This window comes from Bufo bufo, chromosome 4 (genome assembly GCF_905171765.1).
Source record: "Bufo bufo chromosome 4, aBufBuf1.1, whole genome shotgun sequence".
Classification (NCBI taxonomy): domain Eukaryota; kingdom Metazoa; phylum Chordata; class Amphibia; order Anura; family Bufonidae; genus Bufo; species Bufo bufo.
The window spans coordinates 571,729,720-571,748,642 of record NC_053392.1 but is presented as its reverse complement, the minus strand read 5'-3'; the positions used below and the strand labels follow the sequence as shown (position 1 = coordinate 571,748,642).

The window sequence follows — 18,923 nt, the reverse complement described above, 5'->3', positions numbered from 1 at the left end:
TGACCCATTCATTTCTATGGGGCTGTGCACACGAGCGGTGATTTTCACGCATCACTTGTGCGTTGCGTGAAAATCGCAGCATGTTCTATATTCTGCGTTTTTCACGTAACGCAGGCTCCATAGAAATAAATGTGCGGATGCAGTGCGGATGCAGTGCGATTTTCACACACGGTTGGTAGGAGACGAACGGGATGGAGACCCGATCATTATTATTTTCCCTTATAACATGGTTATAAGGGAAAATAATAGCATTCTGAATACAGAATGCATAGTAAAATAGCGCTGGAGGGGTTAAAAAAAATATATAATCTAATAATAATAATAATAATAATTTAACTCACCTTAGTCCACTTGATCACGCAGCCCGGCTTCTCTTCTGTCTCCTTTGCTGATTGCAGGAAAAGGACCTGTGGTGACGTCACTCCGGTCATCATATGATCTTTTACCATGGTGATGAATCATGTGATGGACCATGTGATGACCGGTGTGACGTCACCACAGGTCCTTTTCCTGCAATCAGCAAAGGAGACAGAAGAAAAGCCGGGCTGCGCGATCAAGTGGACTAAGGGGAGTTAAATTTTTATTTTTAGAACCCCTCCAGCGCTATTTTACTATGCATTCTGTATTCAGAATGCTATTATTTTCCCTTATAACCATGTTATAAGGGAAAATAATACAATCTACAGAACACCGACCCCAAGCCAGAACTTCTGTGAAGAAGTTCGGGTACCAAACATGCGCGATTTTTCTCACGCGAGTGCAAAACGCATTACAATGTTTTGCACTCGCGCGGAAAAATCGCGCATGTTCCGCAACGCCCGTGTGAAAGAGGCCTTAGACTTCCTAGCAGCTCCTGTAAACTGCCTTGCTCTCTCCTTCCCATTACCAATTTTCTTTTTATTGGAAAAATAGAAAAATCACGTGCATGAAATATCATCACCTCAGACACATGAAACAGTGTAATGAATATTATAGGATACAGAACATAAAGTATACAATCGCATGGCTCGATGCATGGCGGTACACAAAAAGCGCCATATCTGTAGATTAAGGCAAAAGGATGACCATATTTTCAAGAGCTCTGCATATATTCAGTGTCAGAGACGTTCGGGGAGGCCTAGACCTCGGATGGAGGACTATATGCTGCAGTTAAACTCTGTGCATGGATCACAACAACAACAATAGACGACAGACATTGAAGACAAAGGGGAGAGACGGAGAAAAGGGGGTAGGGGGATAGAAAGGATGTACAATATTGTGTTTAAGGGGGGGGGGGGGGGGGGGTTGCGGTCACGCATAAGTCAACAGAGGTTCCTGAACTTCCAGTTTTGCCAGGTGTTGAGGAACTTTTGGCGAGAACCCAGTTCCCAAGAGGCCAATTCCTCAAATCTGAATAGTTGGTCTATTTTTCCCCATCCAGGGCTCAATCAGAGGTGGCAAGTCAGATTTCTAGTTTAGTGGAATTAATAGTCTGGCTGCAGTGATGAGAGTTGTCGGAAGGCAGTTCTTCGTCGGGATGAGATAAACATTCAGACACCACAGTAGGGTCAACTTAGGGTCCAATTGTATCGGAGGTTGTGGAGAGCATATCTGGTTTATGTATTGCTGAATTTGGGACCAAAAGAGGTGTATCTTGTGACAACTCCACCAAATATGAAGTAGAGAGCCTGGGTCTACTCCACACCTCCAGCAAGTGTCCGGAATGTCCGGGTTTATCTTGTGTAAGTATACGGGTGTTTTGTACCATCTCGTTAAAAGTTTGTATGAGTTTTCTTGGATAGTGATACAACGCGAGAAGCCATGAGAGTTAGCTAAAATTGCAGCCTTTTCAGGTGCAGAGAGCTTTATAGAAATTTCCCGTTCCCAGGCATCTAGGTAATGGAGGACTGGAGGTGTGGAGGAGAGTAATTCTTTATACATGATGGACAGGGTTCTATGTTCGGGGGGTTTAGAACCTATTTTTCTTTCTAGCCATGTGGGGAAGGGGGGGGGGGGTCAGCAGGGGTAGGGGGTAGTTTGAGTGCTCTAATGTCACTCTGGAAGCTTATCAGATGTAGAAACAGAGTTTTTAACCCGAGGTAAATCTAAAATGGCATTCCAATCTAGAACTTCTCCTGAATTGCATATGTAATCTAGGGTGAGCCCTTGGAGAGATGCCCATACTCCAGAAGGGGGCTTCTCTATCATCGTGAAGATATGCCTGTAAAAGTGGCAGTGGGAGGGCTGGAAGCGGGAACCTCAAGTCATTGCTCGCATATAGTTTGGACCATTCTATTAGCATTCCTTTCCATATTGGGGATACATTGGCCGTATTAAACAAGCAGGGGCGAATACCCCAAAGAGAGAGCTGTTCTCTATAAGAGAGAAGGGTATCTTTTAATTGCGAACACATTGAGGATGGTTGATTTGCTAACAGGTTAACCACTTCCCATCTGGGCCACTTACCCTCTTCCTGACCAGGTGTCACGGATCAGAGTGGGGGTAACTCTAATCCGTGGGATGTCAATATGAAAGATAGCTGCTAGGCCAGGACAGAAATCAGGTCGCCTCCTATCACATCCCTAATTCTGACCCTGTCTCCTAGCCGTATGAGCCGACCCTGATGGTAGGAGGGCTCATACTCAGGAACCTAAGATCCCTACTAGCCCTCAGGGTAGCCCTGGACTAGGAGCAGGGTAAGACGACCATGTTCCTCCCCATCACAGACGAACACGAGTCTCAGTGGCCAGGCTGCAAGGAAAGGGGCACATGTACAGCATATGGCAATGGCAGGTAAGTAAACTAGTATTACACGTACCTGCCACAGACACACAGCCTGGAACCCATGCACGAGAGCTGCTGTTCACAAGAACACAAACTGACACAGCCCACACCACACAGGAAGCCAGGACCATAAGCTGCAATAAAGATAAAGACACCACTAGACATATAACAATACAAGAACAATAATGTCTAACATAACTTATGACCACAAGGGTGGCCCTCACCGGCAGATGGTATATAACCAGGAGGATGACTCCAGCTAACCATGGCTGAAGTACCCCCCAGATACAGGCATCCAGCGGAAGCTAAATAGCCCAAGTAGCCACACACACAGACACACCCAGTGTTCACTCACTAGGAAGGGAGTTAACCCTTCCTAAACTAGGCAAGGGAAGAAAGCCACTTAAAGGGGAAGTGTACAAATAACTAACTATCAAACTGTAGCTGTTACCACCGTCAACGACATGCGTGGCAACCATGTCCTGGGAAACAGCCAGAAGGCCGAGACACTGCCACCACATGTTAACAACACCAGACGTTGCCACGGACAACCGCAAGTGACGAAAAGTGTCACAATGCACACATACAGAACCTCGTGCACAACAACACACACATAGCCAGAGGCAACCGCACGCATCAACAGTGAGGCGCCTAGCAACCAGCTCAGGCTGCTACACTGCCAACAAACACCTGTTGTCCGCGGCAACCGCACTTGAGGCAAACTACTAACAGCCCCCAGCTGCGGTTGACAAAACACCCAGACCGCGGGCAACAGCATGCGGATCCCAAGGAGTTACGACCATGCACATGGGCGTGACACTAGGCCTAATTTTGCAAATCTGACATATCTCACTTTATGTGGTAATAACTGTGGAACGCCTTTACTTATCCGAGTCAGAGATTGTACTTCATGATAGTCATAAATTTGAGTCAAGATATTTCACCTTTATTTATGAAAAATCCCAAATTTACCAAAAATTTTGAATAATTCGCAATTTTCTAAATTTCCATTTCTCTGCTTTTAAAATAGAAAGTGATACCTCATAAAATATTTATTACTTAAGATTCCCCATATGTCTACTTTATGTTGGCATCATTTTGGAAAAGTCTTTTTATTTTTTTAGAACGTTAGAAGGCTTAGAAGTTTAGAAGCAATTCTTAAAATTTTTAAGAAAATTGCCAAAACTCACTTTTTAAGGACCAGTTCAGGTCTGAAGTCACTTTGTGGGGCCTACATAGTGGATACCCCCATAAATGACCCCATTGTAGAAACTACACCCCTCAAGTTACTTAAAACCGATTTTACAAACTTTGTTAACCCTTTAGGCGTTCCACAAGAATTAAAGGAAAATGGAGATCAAATTTTTAAATTTCACTTTTTGGGCAGATTTTCAATTTTAATTAAATTTTTTCTTTAACACATCGATGGTTAACAGCCAAACAAAACTCAATATTTATTACCCAGATTCTGCGGTTTACAGAAACACCCCACATGTGGTAATAAACTGCTGTATGGGCACACGGCAGGGCGCAGAAGAAAAGGAACTCCACATGATTTTTAGATGCCATGTCCCATTTGAAGCCCCCCTGATGCACCCTTACAGTAGAAACTCCCAAGAAGTGACCCCAGTTTTATTGGTACTATTTTTGGGTACATATGATTTTTTGATCATTCATTATAACACTTTATGGGGCAAGGTGACCAAAAAATTGGTTGTTTTAGCAGTTTTTATTTATTTATTTTTACAGCGTTCACCTGAGGGGTTCGGTCAAGTGAAATTTTTATAGAGCAGATCGTTACGGACGTGACGATACCTAATATGTATACTTTTTCTTATTTATTTAAGTTTTACACAATAATAGCATTTTTGAAACAAAAAAATTATTTTTTAATGTATCCATGTTCTGAGAGCTATAGTTTTTATATTTTTTGAGAGAGAGATTTTTTTATGTAGGGGCTCATTTTTTGCGAGATGAGGTGACTGTTTTATTGGTACCATTTTGTGGGACATACGCCTTTTTGATCGTTTGGTGTTGCACTTTTTGTGATGTAAGGTGACAAAAAGACTTACATTACTCTTACCGGTAATCGTTTTTTCCCTTTAGCCTCCACAACGGCAGTAAACATGGAGATTATCCCGCCTTCTCAGGGACAGGAAAACAGCTTTGTGGACCAGCCCATATAAGGCCCCCTCCCTCTTACCTCTCCAGTTAGTAACCTAGTACTCAGAGATAAATGCAAGGAAGGTTTAATAAAGAACAAAAGTAACAGATATCAGAGCCAGTCTGCTCTAACTTAGAAGAACATATATATTTCATCAATAGAATATACACATATAAGTATGAATACGTATTAAATAATGTATATCTATATATAGAGATTTTTTTTGGGGGGGGGGGGGGGGGAAATTCCTCCTGCCGTTGTGGAGGCTAAAGGGAAAAAACTATTACCGGTAAGAGTAATGTAAGTCTTTTCCCTACGCCTCCACAACGGCAGTAAACATGGAGGAAGTAACATAGGATAACAGCCTAGGGTGGGACAACTGCAGATAGGACCCTCCGCCCAAAGGCTAAATCCCTATTTGCAGAAACATCTAACTGTACATGGATTGGACCATGTAGCTGCACGGCAGATGTCCTCTAAGGAAGCTGAAGCACCCTCGGCCCAGGATGTGGCTAGGGCCCTGGTAGAGTGAGCTTTGAGAAACGGTGGAGGAGGAACACCCTCTGTCTGGTAGGCTAGATAGATACAGGACTTGATCCATCTTGATATTGAAGTCTTGCTGGCAGCCCAGACATACTAGTAGGTGCAGGGGGACCCCTGGGCGCCGCTCTGCCCACTGATATAGTTAGTTTTTAGACGAGTGAAAGGTCCTCTTTAATGCTCCGATGCTCTTCTTTGCCCTGCGCTAAATTGCACAGGGCAAAGGCATTTTTAGGAGATCCGGTGACGTACCGGGGCTCTCCATGGGGCTGCCAGGAAGCCTGGTGACGTCACCGGCACTGATGGGCGGGATTTAGCGCTGCCCTAGCCAGTAAAACAGCTAGGGCAGCACTAAAGCCCGTCCATCAGAGCCGATGACGTCACCGAACACACTGCCGGGCGGAAGCTTCCGCCCAGCAATGTGTTATTAAAAACAAAAGAGCCCGTGCCCTGCGCAATCTAACGCAGGGCAAGGGAGCGCATCGGAGCATGAGATGCTCCGATGCTAGCCTCAGGGCGGCTGCCTGGGTGAAAATAAGGGTATGTCTGCGTTCAGCTCTGAACCCGGACAACCCCTTTAACTTTCTCTACGTGACAAATGCCATTTGCTGAAGGGAGACAACCCCTTTAACCTCTAAAGGTACGGTTACACAGCACCATGCGTCTCTCACCACTCAAAGTTGCAGAACCTGTGGAAACCCAGCTGAGTCACGTGTTAAAGTCAAGGGAAGAGAAGTCACGTTAGTCGTTTAAGGGTTAAATTACAACAATGAAAAATTCGACCATAGTCATTTAGGACGTCATTACCCACAGACACACTATAGTACATGAGGACACCGGGGTAATGGAGGAAAAGCAATGCACACGGACGCGCAGCCGCTCTACAGAAGCGGTCAGACACTGCTGGATCTGAGCCTAAAGTCTGTTTCTCAGCAATGTACATGAGAAGACGCAGCGGAACCTCTAACCGCAAAGGACAATGTGAACGAAAGCCGCTCACGAGCTGGAAATCAGTGGAGGAGATTTAAAAAAAAAAAAACGCACAGTACCACAGTCCTATCGTACACACGTGTGTGGGTCGCCTTCTGATGACGTCAAAGCAGACAGACTTCAGTTTCCGGCATTTAATGAAACCTTAAGCGCTGATTGGTCGAATAGAGTAAGGGGTGTGGTTAGTAGCGGATCGCGTGTTGTTTGTTTTCGGAAGTCGCCGAGTTGCTTTTGACAGGCGGGCGGGCAAAAAAAAAAAAAACTGTTGTAGGAGGAATATGGAGAGTAGAAGCCGAGCGGATGGAGAGACATCGGTGGAAGACAAAGTGCAAGAGCGGGAGGAGGAGGATGCAGGCAAAGGCAGACAGGGTACTGCAAGAGCGCGCTGGAAAATGCTTGGGCAGGTAATGGAAAGCTCAGATATTGAAGTATTATGGTCCTTCTGGCTACCTGTAGGGATTCCTTAAAGGGGTAGTCCACTTTTTGGACACCTGGTCATAAAATCTTTAAGTTTATGTTTAGCCAATAATGGGGAGTACTTTTAAGTAATTACAGAAAGTGACATGGCTCCTGAAGGTGACTAAAGATGCAGGCGTTCAGTTTGTTTTGGTAGGTCAGGAGAAGACAGTCACTGTTTCCTTGTCCTTTTAGATGTTGGGGAGTGCAGTCCTTGCTTATCCATATAGTCCGGAATGATAGCTGTCATGAAGAATGACCCTCTCTCTGGTGGTCTCACCGGTTATTCTTGGGCAAACTGCAACCGCTATAGTAGATTCAAAGGGTATTATGTGAGACGTAGGGTCTGAACTGAATCCAGGTTCTCTGATCACATCTAAAAAAAACAGTTCCACCCTCTTCTCACAGATGATCTGTAGCTGCTCATAGATGACTGTAATGCAGCTGGGGACCCCTCTGTGGAGCGCTGGAGATGAACTGCAGGACAGGTGTGAACAGAGGTGGAGATGGACTGCAGGACAGGTGTGAACAGAGGTGGAGGTGGACTGCAGGGCAGGTGGGAACACGGCTGGAGATGGACTGCAGGGCAGGTGTGAACAGGGCTGGAGATGGACTGCAGGACAGGTGTGAACAGGGCTGGAGATGGACTGCAGGGCAGGTGGGAACACGGCTGGAGATGGACTGCAGGGCAGGTGTGAACAGGGCTGGAGATGGACTGCAGGACAGGTGTGAACAGGGCTGGAGACAAACTGCAGGACAGGTGTGAACAGGGCTGGAGATGGACTGCAGGACAGGTGTGAACAGGGCTGGAGATGGACTGCAGGACAGGTGTGAACAGGGCTGGAGATGGACTGCAGGACAGGTGTGAACAGGGCTGGAGATGGACTGCAGGACAGGTGTGAACAGGGCTGGAGGTGGACTGCAGGACAGGTGTGAACAGGGCTGGAGATGGACTGCAGGACAGGTGTGAACAGGGCTGGAGATGGACTGCAGGACAGATGAGAACAGGGCTGGAGATGGACTGCAGGACAGGTGGGAACAGGGCTGGAGACGAACTGCAGGACAGGTGTGAACAGGGCTGGAGATGGACTGCAGGACAGGTGGGAACAGGGCTGGAGATGGACTGCAGGACAGGTGTGAACAGGGCTGGAGGTGGACTGCAGGACATGTGTGAACAGGGCTGGAGGTGGACTGCAGGACAGGTGTGAACAGGGCTGGAGATGGACTGCAGGACAGGTGTGAACAGGGCTGGAGGTGGACTGCAGGACAGGTGTGAACAGAGGTGGAGGTGGACTGCAGGACAGGTGTGAACAGGGCTGGAGATGGACTGCAGGACAGGTGTGAACAGGGCTGGAGGTGGACTGCAGGACAGGTGTGAACAGAGGTGGAGGTGGACTGCAGGACAGGTGTGAACAGGGCTGGAGGTGGACTGCAGGACAGGTGTGAACAGAGGTGGAGGTGGACTGCAGGACAGGTGTGAACAGGGCTGGAGGTGGACTGCAGGACAGGTGTGAACAGGGCTGGAGATGGACTGCAGGACAGGTGTGAACAGAGGTGGAGATGGACTGCAGGACAGGTGTGAACAGGGCTGGAAATGGACTGCAGGACAGGTGTGAACAGGGCTGGAGATGGACTGCAATTAAAATGTGGAGATGAGGTGGAAATGGAAAAATAACAGTACTCCAGACATTTTACTACATATACTTAAAGGGTTTCTGTCACCCCACTAAAGTGATTTTTTTTTTTTTGGGCTAGTTAAATTAGTTATATAGCGATATCTGAAAAAATAATAGTGTTCCTTACTTTGATCCAGCAGTTTAGTCAAAAAATGAAGTTTTATCATATGCAAATTCGGTCTCTACCAGCAAGTAGGGCGTCTACTTGCTGGTAGCTGCTGCAGAAATCCGCCCCCTCCTCTTGTTGATTGACAGGGCCAGCCGGGATCTCCTCCTCCGGCCAGCTCTGTCGGCATTTCAAAAATCGCGCGCCCGTGTTGAATCTGCGCAGGCGCTTTGAGATGAAGAGGCTCGTCTCCTCAGAACTCCCTCAGTGCGCCTGCGCCGATGACGTCTTCTATTTCGATGATGTCATCGGCGCAGGCGCACTGAGGGAGCTCTGAGGAGACGAGCCTCCTCATCTCAGAGCGCCTGCGCAGATTCAACACGGGCGCGCGATTTTTGAAACGCCGACAGGGCTGGCCGGAGGAGGAGATCATGGCTGGCCCTGTCAATCAACACGACGAGGGGGCGGATTTCTGCAGCAGCTACCAGCAAGTAGACGCCCTACTTGCTGGTAGAGACCGAATTTGCATATGATAAAACTTCGTTTTTTGACTAAACTGCTGGATCAAAGTAAGGAACACAATTATATTTTCAGATATCGCTATATAACTAATTTAACTAGCCCAAAAAAAAAAAAATCACTTTAGTGGGGTGACAGAAGCCCTTTAATGGGGTTGTCCAGGCTACAGATTTTAAAGGGGTTTTCTGGCAGTTTTACTTTTTACTGATGACCTATACTCTGGATAGGTCATCAGTATCTGATTGGTAGGGAACCGACACCCAGGACCTCCGCCGATCATCTGTTTGAGAAGACACTTGCACTTGCCTACTCTGTGCTTTCCGCTGGTCAGTGACAGGACCTAGGCGCAGCTCAGCTCTATTGAAGTGAATGGGGCTAAGCTGCACCCAGGCCTGTGAAATAGTCGTGATGTCACTGGTATGCGGGAAGCTGTGAGAAGGCTGTGCTACTACTGCGATCGCCACTGACTTCTCAAACAGCTGATCAGTGGGGGTGTCGGACCCCCACAGATCAGACACTGATGATCTATCCAGAGGATAGATTATCAGTAGGAAAAAGGTATAGAACCCCTTTAACCACTAACCAAGCCTGAAGGAGAACTCTGAAGGAATAGATGGATTAAGTGTTTTCAGCAAAATATCTGGAGTGTTGTTTCATTTTTATCTCCATTTATGGATGTGATTAGTCCAGTCATATGGAAAACGCTACGGCACAATTTAAGTGATGCTTTTAATTCATCATGTGCAGTTTTGCATCATTTTGTATATCCAGATCATATGCCACTGTATCAGGCCGTATACAGTCAGGTCCATAAATATTGGGACATCGACACAATTCTAACATTTTTGGCTCTATACACCACCACAATGGATTTTAAATGAAACTAACAAGATGTGCTTTAACTGCAGACTGTCAGCTTTAATTTGAGGGTATTTATATCCAAATCAGGTGAACGGTGTAGGAATTACAGCAGTTTGCATATGTGCCTCCCACTTGTTAAGGGACCAAAAGTAATGGGACAGAATAATAATCATAAATCAAACTTTCACTTTTTAATACTTGGTTGCAAATCCTTTGCAGTCAATTACAGCCTGAAGTCTGGAACACATAGACATCACCAGACGCTGGGTTTCATCCCTGGTGATGCTCTGCCAGGCCTCTACTGCAACTGTCTTCAGTTCCTGCTTGTTCTTGGGGCATTTTCCCTTCAGTTTTGTCTTCAGCAAGTAAAATGCATGGTCAATAGGATTCAGCTCAGGTGATTGACTTGGCCATTGCATAACACTCCACTTCTTTCCCTTAAAAAAACTCTTTGGTTGCTTTTGCAGTATGCTTTGGGTCGTTGTCTATCTGCACTGTGAAGCGCCGCCCAATAAGTTCTGAAGCATTTGGCTGAATATGAGCAGATAATATTGCCCGAAACACTTCAGAATTCATCCTGCTGCTTTTGGCAGCAGTCACATCATCAATAAATACAAAATAACCAGTTCCATTGGCAGCCATACATGCCCACGCCATGACACTTACAACCACCATGCTTCACTGATCCTGAGCAGTTCCTTTCCTTCTCCATACTCTTCTCTTCACATCACTCTGGTACAAGTTGATCTTGGTCTCATCTGTCCATAGGATGTTGTTCCAGAACTGTGAAGGCTTTTTTAGATGTCGTTTGGCAAACTCTAGTCTGGTCTTCCTGTTTTTGAGGCTCACCAATGGTTTACATCTTGTGGTGAAACCTCTGTATTCACTCTGGTGAAGTCTTCTCTTGATTGTTGACTTTGACACACATACACTTACCTCCTGGAGAGTGTTCTTGATCTGGTCAACTGTTGTGAAGGGTGTTTTCTTCACCAGGGAAAGAATTATTCGGTCATCCACCACAGTTGTTTTCTGTGGTCTTCCGGGTCTTTTGGTGTTGCTGAGGTCACCGGTGCGTTCCTTCTTTTTAAGAATGTTCCAAACAGTTGTTTTGGCCACGCCTAATGTTTTTGCTATCTCTCTGATGGGTTTATTTTGTTTTTTCAGCCTAATGATGGCTTGCTTCACTGATAGTGACAGCTCTTTGGATCTCATCTTGAGAGTTGACAGCAACTGATTCCAAATGCAAATAGCACACTTGAAATGAACTCTGGACCTTTTATCTGCTCATTGTAATTGGGATAATGAGGGAATAACACACACCTGGCCATGGAACAGCAGAGAAGCCAATTGTCCTATTACTTTTGGTCCCTTAACAAGTGGGAGGCACATATGCAAACTGTTGTAATTCCTACACCGTTCACCTGATTTGGATGTAAATACCCTCAAATTAAGGCTGACAGTCTGCAGTTAACCACCTCAGCCCCCTTAGCTTAAACACCCTGAAAGACCAGGCCACTTTTTACACTTCTGACCTACACTACTTTCACCGTTTATTGCTCGGTCATGCAACTTACCACCCAAATGAATTTTACCTCCTTTTCTTCTCACTAATAGAGCTTTCATTTGGTGGTATTTCATTGCTGCTGACATTTTTACTTTTCTTGTTATTAATCGAAATTTAACGATTTTTTTTGCAAAAAAAATGACATTTTTCACTTTCAGTTGTAAAATTTTGCAAAAAAAACGAGATCCATATATAAATTTTGCTCTAAATTTATTGTTCTACATGTCTTTGATAAAAAAAAAATGGTTTGGGTAAAAGTTATAGCGTTTACAAACTATGGTACAAAAATGTGAATTTCCGCTTTTTGCAGCAGCTCTGACTTTCTGAGCACCTGTCATGTTTCCTGAGGTTCTACAATGCCCAGACAGTACAAACACCCCACAAATGACCCCATTTCGGAAAGTAGACACCCTAAGGTATTCGCTGATGGGCATAGTGAGTTCATAGAACTTTTTATTTTTTGTCACAAGTTAGCGGAAAATGATGATTATTTTTTTTTTTTTTTTTTCTTACAAAGTCTCATATTCCACTAACTTGTGACAAAAAATAAAAAATTCTAGGAACTCGCCATGCCCCTCACGGAATACCTTGGGGTGTCTTCTTACCAAAATGGGGTCACTTGTGGGGTAGTTATTCTGCCCTGGCATTCTAGGGGCCCAAATGTGTGGTAAGGAGTTTGAAATCAAATTCTGTAAAAAATGGCCAGTGAAATCCGAAAGGTGCTCTTTGGAATATGGGCCCCTTTGCCCACCTAGGCTGCAAAAAAGTGTCACACATGTGGTATCTCCGTATTCAGGAGAAGTTGGGGAATGGGTTTTGGGGTGTCATTTTACATATACCCATGCTGGGTGAGAGAAATATCTTGGCAAAAGACAACTTTTCCCATTTTTTTATACAAAGTTGGCATTTGACCAAGATATTTATCTCATCCAGCATGGGTATATGTAAAATGACACCCCAAAACACATTCCCCAACTTCTCCTGAATACGGAGATACCACATGTGTGACACTTTTTTGCAGCCTAGGTGGGCAAAGGGGCCCATATTCCAAAGAGCACCTTTCGGATTTCACTGGCCATTTTTTACAGAATTTGATTTCAAACTCCTTACCACACATTTGGGCCCCTAGAATGCCAGGGCAGTATAACTACCCCACAAGTGACCCCATTTTGGAAAGAAGACACCCCAAGGTATTCCGTGAGGGGCATGGCGAGTTCCTAGAATTTTTTATTTTTTGTCACAAGTTAGTGGAAAATGATGATTTTTTATTTATTTTTTTCTTACAAAGTCTCATATTCCACTAACATGTGACAAAAAATAAAAAATTCTAGGAACTCGCCATGCCCCTCACGGAATACCTTGGGGTGTCTTCTTTCCAAAATGGGGTCACTTGTGGGGTAGTTATACTGCCCTGGCATTTTCCAGGGGCCCTAATGTGTGGTAAGTAGGTAAATGACCTGTGAAATCCTAAAGGTGCTCTTTGGAATATGGGCCCCTTTGCCCACCTAGGCTGCAAAAAAGTGTCACACATGTGGTATCTCCGTATTCAGGAGAAGTTGGGGAATGTGTTTTGGGGTGTCATTTTACATATACCCATGCTGGGTGAGATAAATGTCTTGGTCAAATGCCAACTTTGTATAAAAAAAGGGTAAAAGTTGTCTTTTGCCAAGATATTTCTCTCACCCAGCATGGGTATATGTAAAATGACACCCCAAAACACATTCCCCAACTTCTCCTGAGTACGGCGATACCAGATGTGTGACACTTTTTTGCAGCCTAGATGCGCAAAGGTGCCCAAATTCCTTTTAGGGGGGCATTTTTAGACATTTGGATACCAGACTTCTTCTCACGCTTTGGGGCCCCTAGAATGCCAGGGCAGTATAAATACCCCACATGTGACCCCATTTTGGAGAGAAGACACCCCAAGGTATTCAATGAGGGGCATGGCGAGTTCATAGAAATTTTTTTTTTTTTGGCACAAGTTAGCGGAAATTGATATTTTTTATTTTTTTCTCACAAAGTCTCCCTTTCCGCTAACTTGGGACAAAAATTTCAATCTTTCATGGACTCAATATGCCCCTCACGGAATACCTGGGGGTGTCTTCTTTCCGAAATGGGGTCACATGTGGGGTATTTATACTGCCCTGGCATTCTAGGGGCCCTAAAGCGTGAGAAGAAGTCTGGAATATGAATGTCTAAAAAATCTTACGCATTTGGATTCCGTGAGGGGTATGGTGAGTTCATGTGAGATTTTATTTTTTGACACAAGTTAGTGGAATATGAGACTTTGTAAGAAAAAAAAAAAATAATTCCGCTAACTTGGGCCAAAAAAATGTCTGAATGGAGCCTTACAGAGGGGTGATCAATGACAGGGGGGTGATCAATGACAGGGGGGTGATCAATGACAGGGGGGTGATCAGGGAGTCTATATGGGGTGATCACCCCCCTGTCATTGATCACCCCCCTGTAAGGCTCCATTCAGATGTCCGTATGTGTTTTGCGGATCCGATCCATGTATCCGTGGATCCGTAAAAATCATACGGACATCTGAATGCAGCCTGACAGGGGGGTGATCAATGACAGGGGGGTAATCAATGACAGGGGGGTGATCAGGGAGTCTATATGGGGTGATCACCCCCCCTGGAAGGCTCCAGGGAGACGCCTGTATGTGTTTTGCGGATCCGATCCATCTATCAGTGGATCCGTAAAAATCATGCGGACATCTGAATGGAGCTTTACAGGGGGTTGATCAATGACAGGGGGGTAATCAATGACAGGGGAGTGATCAGGGAGTCTATATGGGGTGATCACCACAGTCATTGATCACGCCCCTGTAAGGCTCCATTCAGACGTCCGTATGCGTTTTGCGGATCCGATCCATCTATCAGTGGATCTGTAAAAATCATGCGGACATCTGAATGGAGCTTTACAGGGGGTTGATCAATGACAGGGGGGTGATCAGGGAGTCTATATGGGGTGATCACCACAGTCATTGATCACGCCCCTGTAAGGCTCCATTCAGACGTCCGTATGCGTTTTGCGGATCCGATCCATCTATCAGTGGATCCGTAAAAATCATGCGGACATCTGAATGGAGCTTTACAGGGGGTTGATCAATGACAGGGGTGTAATCAATGACAGGGGGGTGATCAGGGAGTCTATATGGGGTGATCACCACAGTCATTGGTTACGCCCCTGTAAGGCTCCATTCAGACGTCCGTATGCGTTTTGCGGATCCGATCCATCTATCAGTGGATCCGTAAAAATCATGCGGACATCTGAATGGAGCTTTACAGGGGGTTATCAATGACAGGGGGGTGATCAGGGAGTCTATATGGGGTGATCACCTCCGTCATTGATCACTCCCCTGTAAGGCTGCATTCAGACGTCCGTATGTGTTTTTAGGATCCGATCCATCTATCAGTGGATCCGTAAAATTCATACGGACCTCTGAATGGAGCCTTACAGGGGGTTATCAATGACAGGGGGGTGATCAGGGAGTCTATATGGGGTGATCACCTCCGTCATTGATCACTCCCCTGTAAGGCTGCATTCAGACGTCCGTATGTGTTTTGCGGATCCGATCCATCTATCAGTGGATCCGTAAAATTCATACGGACCTCTGAATGGAGCCTGACAGGGGGTTATCAATGACAGGGGGGTGATCAGGGAGTCTATATGGGGTGATCAGGGGTGATCAAGGGTGAATAAGGGGTTAATAAGTGACAGGGGGGGGGGTGTAGTGTAGTGGTGCTTGGTGCAACATATTACTGAGCTACCTGTGTCCTCTGGTGGTCGATCCAAACAAAGGGGACCACCAGAGGACCAGGTAGCAGGTATATTAGACGCTGTTATCAAAACAGCGTCTAATATACCTGTTAGGGGTTAAAAAAAACACATCTCCAGCCTGCCAGCGAACGATCGCCGCTGGCAGGCTGGAGATCAACTCTCTTACCTTCCGTTCCTGTGTGCGCGCGTTCACAGGAAATCTCGCGTCTCGCGAGATGACGCATATATGCGTGATTGTGCGCAGCGCTGCCACCTCCGGAACGCGAATCTGCGTTAGGCGGTCCGGAGGTGGTTAAAGCACATCTTGTTCATTTCATTTCAAATCCATTGTGGTGGTGTATAGAGCCAAAAATGTTAGAATTGTGTCGATGTCCCAATATTTATGGACCTGAATGTAAGTAGTCCCATCCCAATGTTTCGGTCGGATAACGACCTTTATCAAGGGATCTCTGGCCTCCGTGGAGTGAAGTGCGCTCTCGATGTGTTTGGATGTGATTAGTCCAGTGGCAGCAAATTTAAGAACCAGCACCTACTGGATTGTAGTCTAGATGTGAGCAGACTGTTGAATGTGGAGTACCACACACTGTTATTGCTGGTGCCAGCAAGGACTTGTTAGTCGTAATCAAATAGTAGAAAATTGCAGCACACAGTTTTTTTCTTTGCTGTAAAGTTTCATTTTAATAGTATTTTATCATATGAAAATCATGATCCAGTGCAATTACAGGACATGTAGGACAGTCATGTACATATCAATATGGCGACCGTAGATGTGAACAGGGGCGGAGCTGGTTGTAGTCCAGATGTGAGCAGAGGTGGAGCTGGTTGTAGTCCAGATGTGAGCAGGGGCGGAGCTGGTTGTAGTCCAGATGTGAGCAGGGGCGGAGCTGGTTGTAGTCCAGATGTGAGCAGGGGCGGAGCTGGATCTTAGTCCAGATGTGAGCAGAGGCGGAGCTGGATCTTAGTCCAGATGTGAGCAGGGGCGAAGCTGGTTGTAGTCCAGATGTGAGCAGAGGCGGAGCTGGATCTTAGTCCAGATGTGAGCAGGGGCGAAGCTGGTTGTAGTCCAGATGTGAGCAGGGGCGGAGCTGGATCTTAGTCCAGATGTGAGCAGAGGCGGAGCTGGATCTTAGTCCAGATGTGAGCAGAGGCGGAGCTGGATCTTAGTCCAGATGTGAGCAGAGGCGGAGCTGGATCTTAGTCCAGATGTGAGCAGAGGCGGAGCTGGATCTTAGTCCAGATGTGAGCAGAGGCGGAGCTGGATCTTAGTCCAGATGTGAGCAGAGGCGGAGCTGGATCTTAGTCCAGATGTGAGCAGAGGCGGAGCTGGATCTTAGTCCAGATGTGAGCAGAGGCGGAGCTGGATCTTAGTCCAGATGTGAGCAGAGGCGGAGCTGGATCTTAGTCCAGATGTGAGCAGGGGCGGAGCTGGATCTTAGTCCAGATGTGAGCAGAGTTGGTGCTGGATTGCAGTCCAGATGTGAGTCAGCTGAGGCAGCATAAAGCAGCGACAGACATGCTAATTTCAGTGGTCTGACACTTATCTACTATTGTGTGTTTTCCGAGGAAATTACTGTGTAATTTTGGCAGCTTTCACTGGAGAAGAGTCGGGCACTTCCAGAGAGATGAGTCCAGTTTATTTATGAGCTCCGACCCCACCTGCTGCAGCCTTTTCATATAAGAAAAGAGTCAGTCATCAGCCGAGCGGGAGCTCGTGAATAAGCTGGCAGTGTCTGACTCTGGCACACACTGCCAGGATTATTAAGTTCTCAGAAACCACTTGACAATGGCAGATAAGTCACAGACCGCTGAAATAGTCTGGGGCTACATAGCGATCTTGGGCGCGACATCCTTTGAGCAAAGATCGCTCTGTTTCAGTGCAGCGATTGCACTCCCCTGTGGTCTAGGTTGTAGAAGGGTAATGCCAGCTTCCTTGGTCATCTAAGCTGGAGAAGGGGTAATGCCAGCTTCTGTGGTGGCATAGGATAGTGAAGGGGTTAGTGGTCTGTGGTAATAGAGCAGGAATGATGGTAATAGAGGGATTAATACCTGGTTTCGTGTAGAATTCTCACTCAACAGACAGTGATCTCTGATAGGGCAGAGCGCTTCATACGTTTGAAGAAAATGATCTGTGGGTCTGGTGTTGCTGTATGTCTTTTTTGAGTGTCTCGTTTTTGCAGTGTCATTTTTTATGTGTTTTGAGCCGATTGCATTGCATTGGTGTTGAACATCTTGACATTCTAGTTCATCCCAAAATCTTTGAGGGCAGGGCTGGGTGCAGGCCATTCAAGTTCTTTGAAAGTGGTATTCCAACTTTTACATCCTCCAGATAGGTAACCATTATCAGATTGGTGGGGGTCCGACACCTGGCACCCCCTCTGATCAGCTGTTATCAGCAGGCACTGAAATTGTATAGTAGATGGGACTGGAAGCAGAAGGCTCTGTCCACTTTGTAGTGGCTGTGCTGGGGTACTGCAGGTCAGCTCCCATTCGAGTGAAGGGGGGGGGGGGCAGGCCCCCAACAATCTGTTATTGATGACCTATCCGAAAGATTTACATTTCTCACTAGAGAACTGGATCATCTAGGAAGTATGGACTTTCCTGGTTGGATTTCAAGGCAATGGCTTCAAAATAGTTACTGATGGGTGACAGAAGCGCTGATGGAACAGCACTAAAGTCGTATTACAGGAATCACATACTGGGTCTGAGCCACAATTAGATTTAAAGGGTAACTGTCATATTTTTATTATTTTTTTGCTAGTTTATTAGAGCTAGGTATGTATACCTGAGTCAGTCTGTCAATGATTGTCAAAAGATCTGTAATTACCTTATAATAACAGTTTTCATTAATGTCCTCTGTCCCTTTCCACTGCTCCCTTAAAAGACCGTTGCTATGGCTTGTCTGTCTTACCTTTAGTGTAAACAGAAGACGGAGGGCCGGTCCTTCACACTGCATGCCTGCATTAGGCTTCAGAGTGAGGAGGCGTGTCTCTCAGTAATCCAATCTGATTGGCTGGCAGGAAGCTGCTGGCTACAGTGAGTGTGTATGGGAGGTGAGGGAAAGCAGTTTTGGCCTCAGAGAACTGGCAGAGGAGCCATCTTGAGAAGGTCCTCATATTGTAAATGTTTAAACAGCCGTAACCAAGGGTGAAAACTCAAGGAAAACAGTGGTATGTGAAGAAAGCGCAAAATATGAAGAAACTTCTTCAGAATCCAATGAAAGTCCTCTAAAACTTCTCCTTTATTGTAGTATATATGACAGCAGACACATCGCGTTTCAGACATTACGTCCTTAATCGTAACAAAGTATCACGATGGAGAGCTAAATTTAAATGTGCACTAATCCTTCCTCTCAAAAACCGAGGGGAGGGAAAAACGACTCCATTGGTCACTCCATCATGATATCACCTGTTACCTACACACACATCATCAGATTGCAGGTGCCTTTCACACTGGGCTCAGGTTTCTTCACCAGGTTAACCCTTGCCTTCCATTATA

At 45.9% G+C, this 18,923-nt stretch overlaps 2 protein-coding genes across 2 annotated transcripts in view; one reads left to right on the top strand and one right to left on the bottom strand.

Annotated features, from left to right (window-relative positions):
• Positions 1-6,557, bottom strand: part of PREPL (prolyl endopeptidase like) — an 85,751-nt gene extending 79,194 nt beyond the window's left edge. The window contains exon 1 of the mRNA XM_040430328.1: positions 6,517-6,557. The gene's annotated coding sequence lies outside the window, so the exon portion shown is untranslated. The remainder of the gene's footprint in view (positions 1-6,516) is intronic.
• Positions 6,558-6,655: 98 nt separating this feature from the next.
• Positions 6,656-18,923, top strand: part of CAMKMT (calmodulin-lysine N-methyltransferase) — a 534,662-nt gene continuing 522,394 nt past the window's right edge. The window contains exon 1 of the mRNA XM_040430327.1: positions 6,656-6,861. Within this exon, the coding sequence (XP_040286261.1) occupies positions 6,736-6,861 (126 nt within the window). The 5' untranslated portion in view covers positions 6,656-6,735. The remainder of the gene's footprint in view (positions 6,862-18,923) is intronic.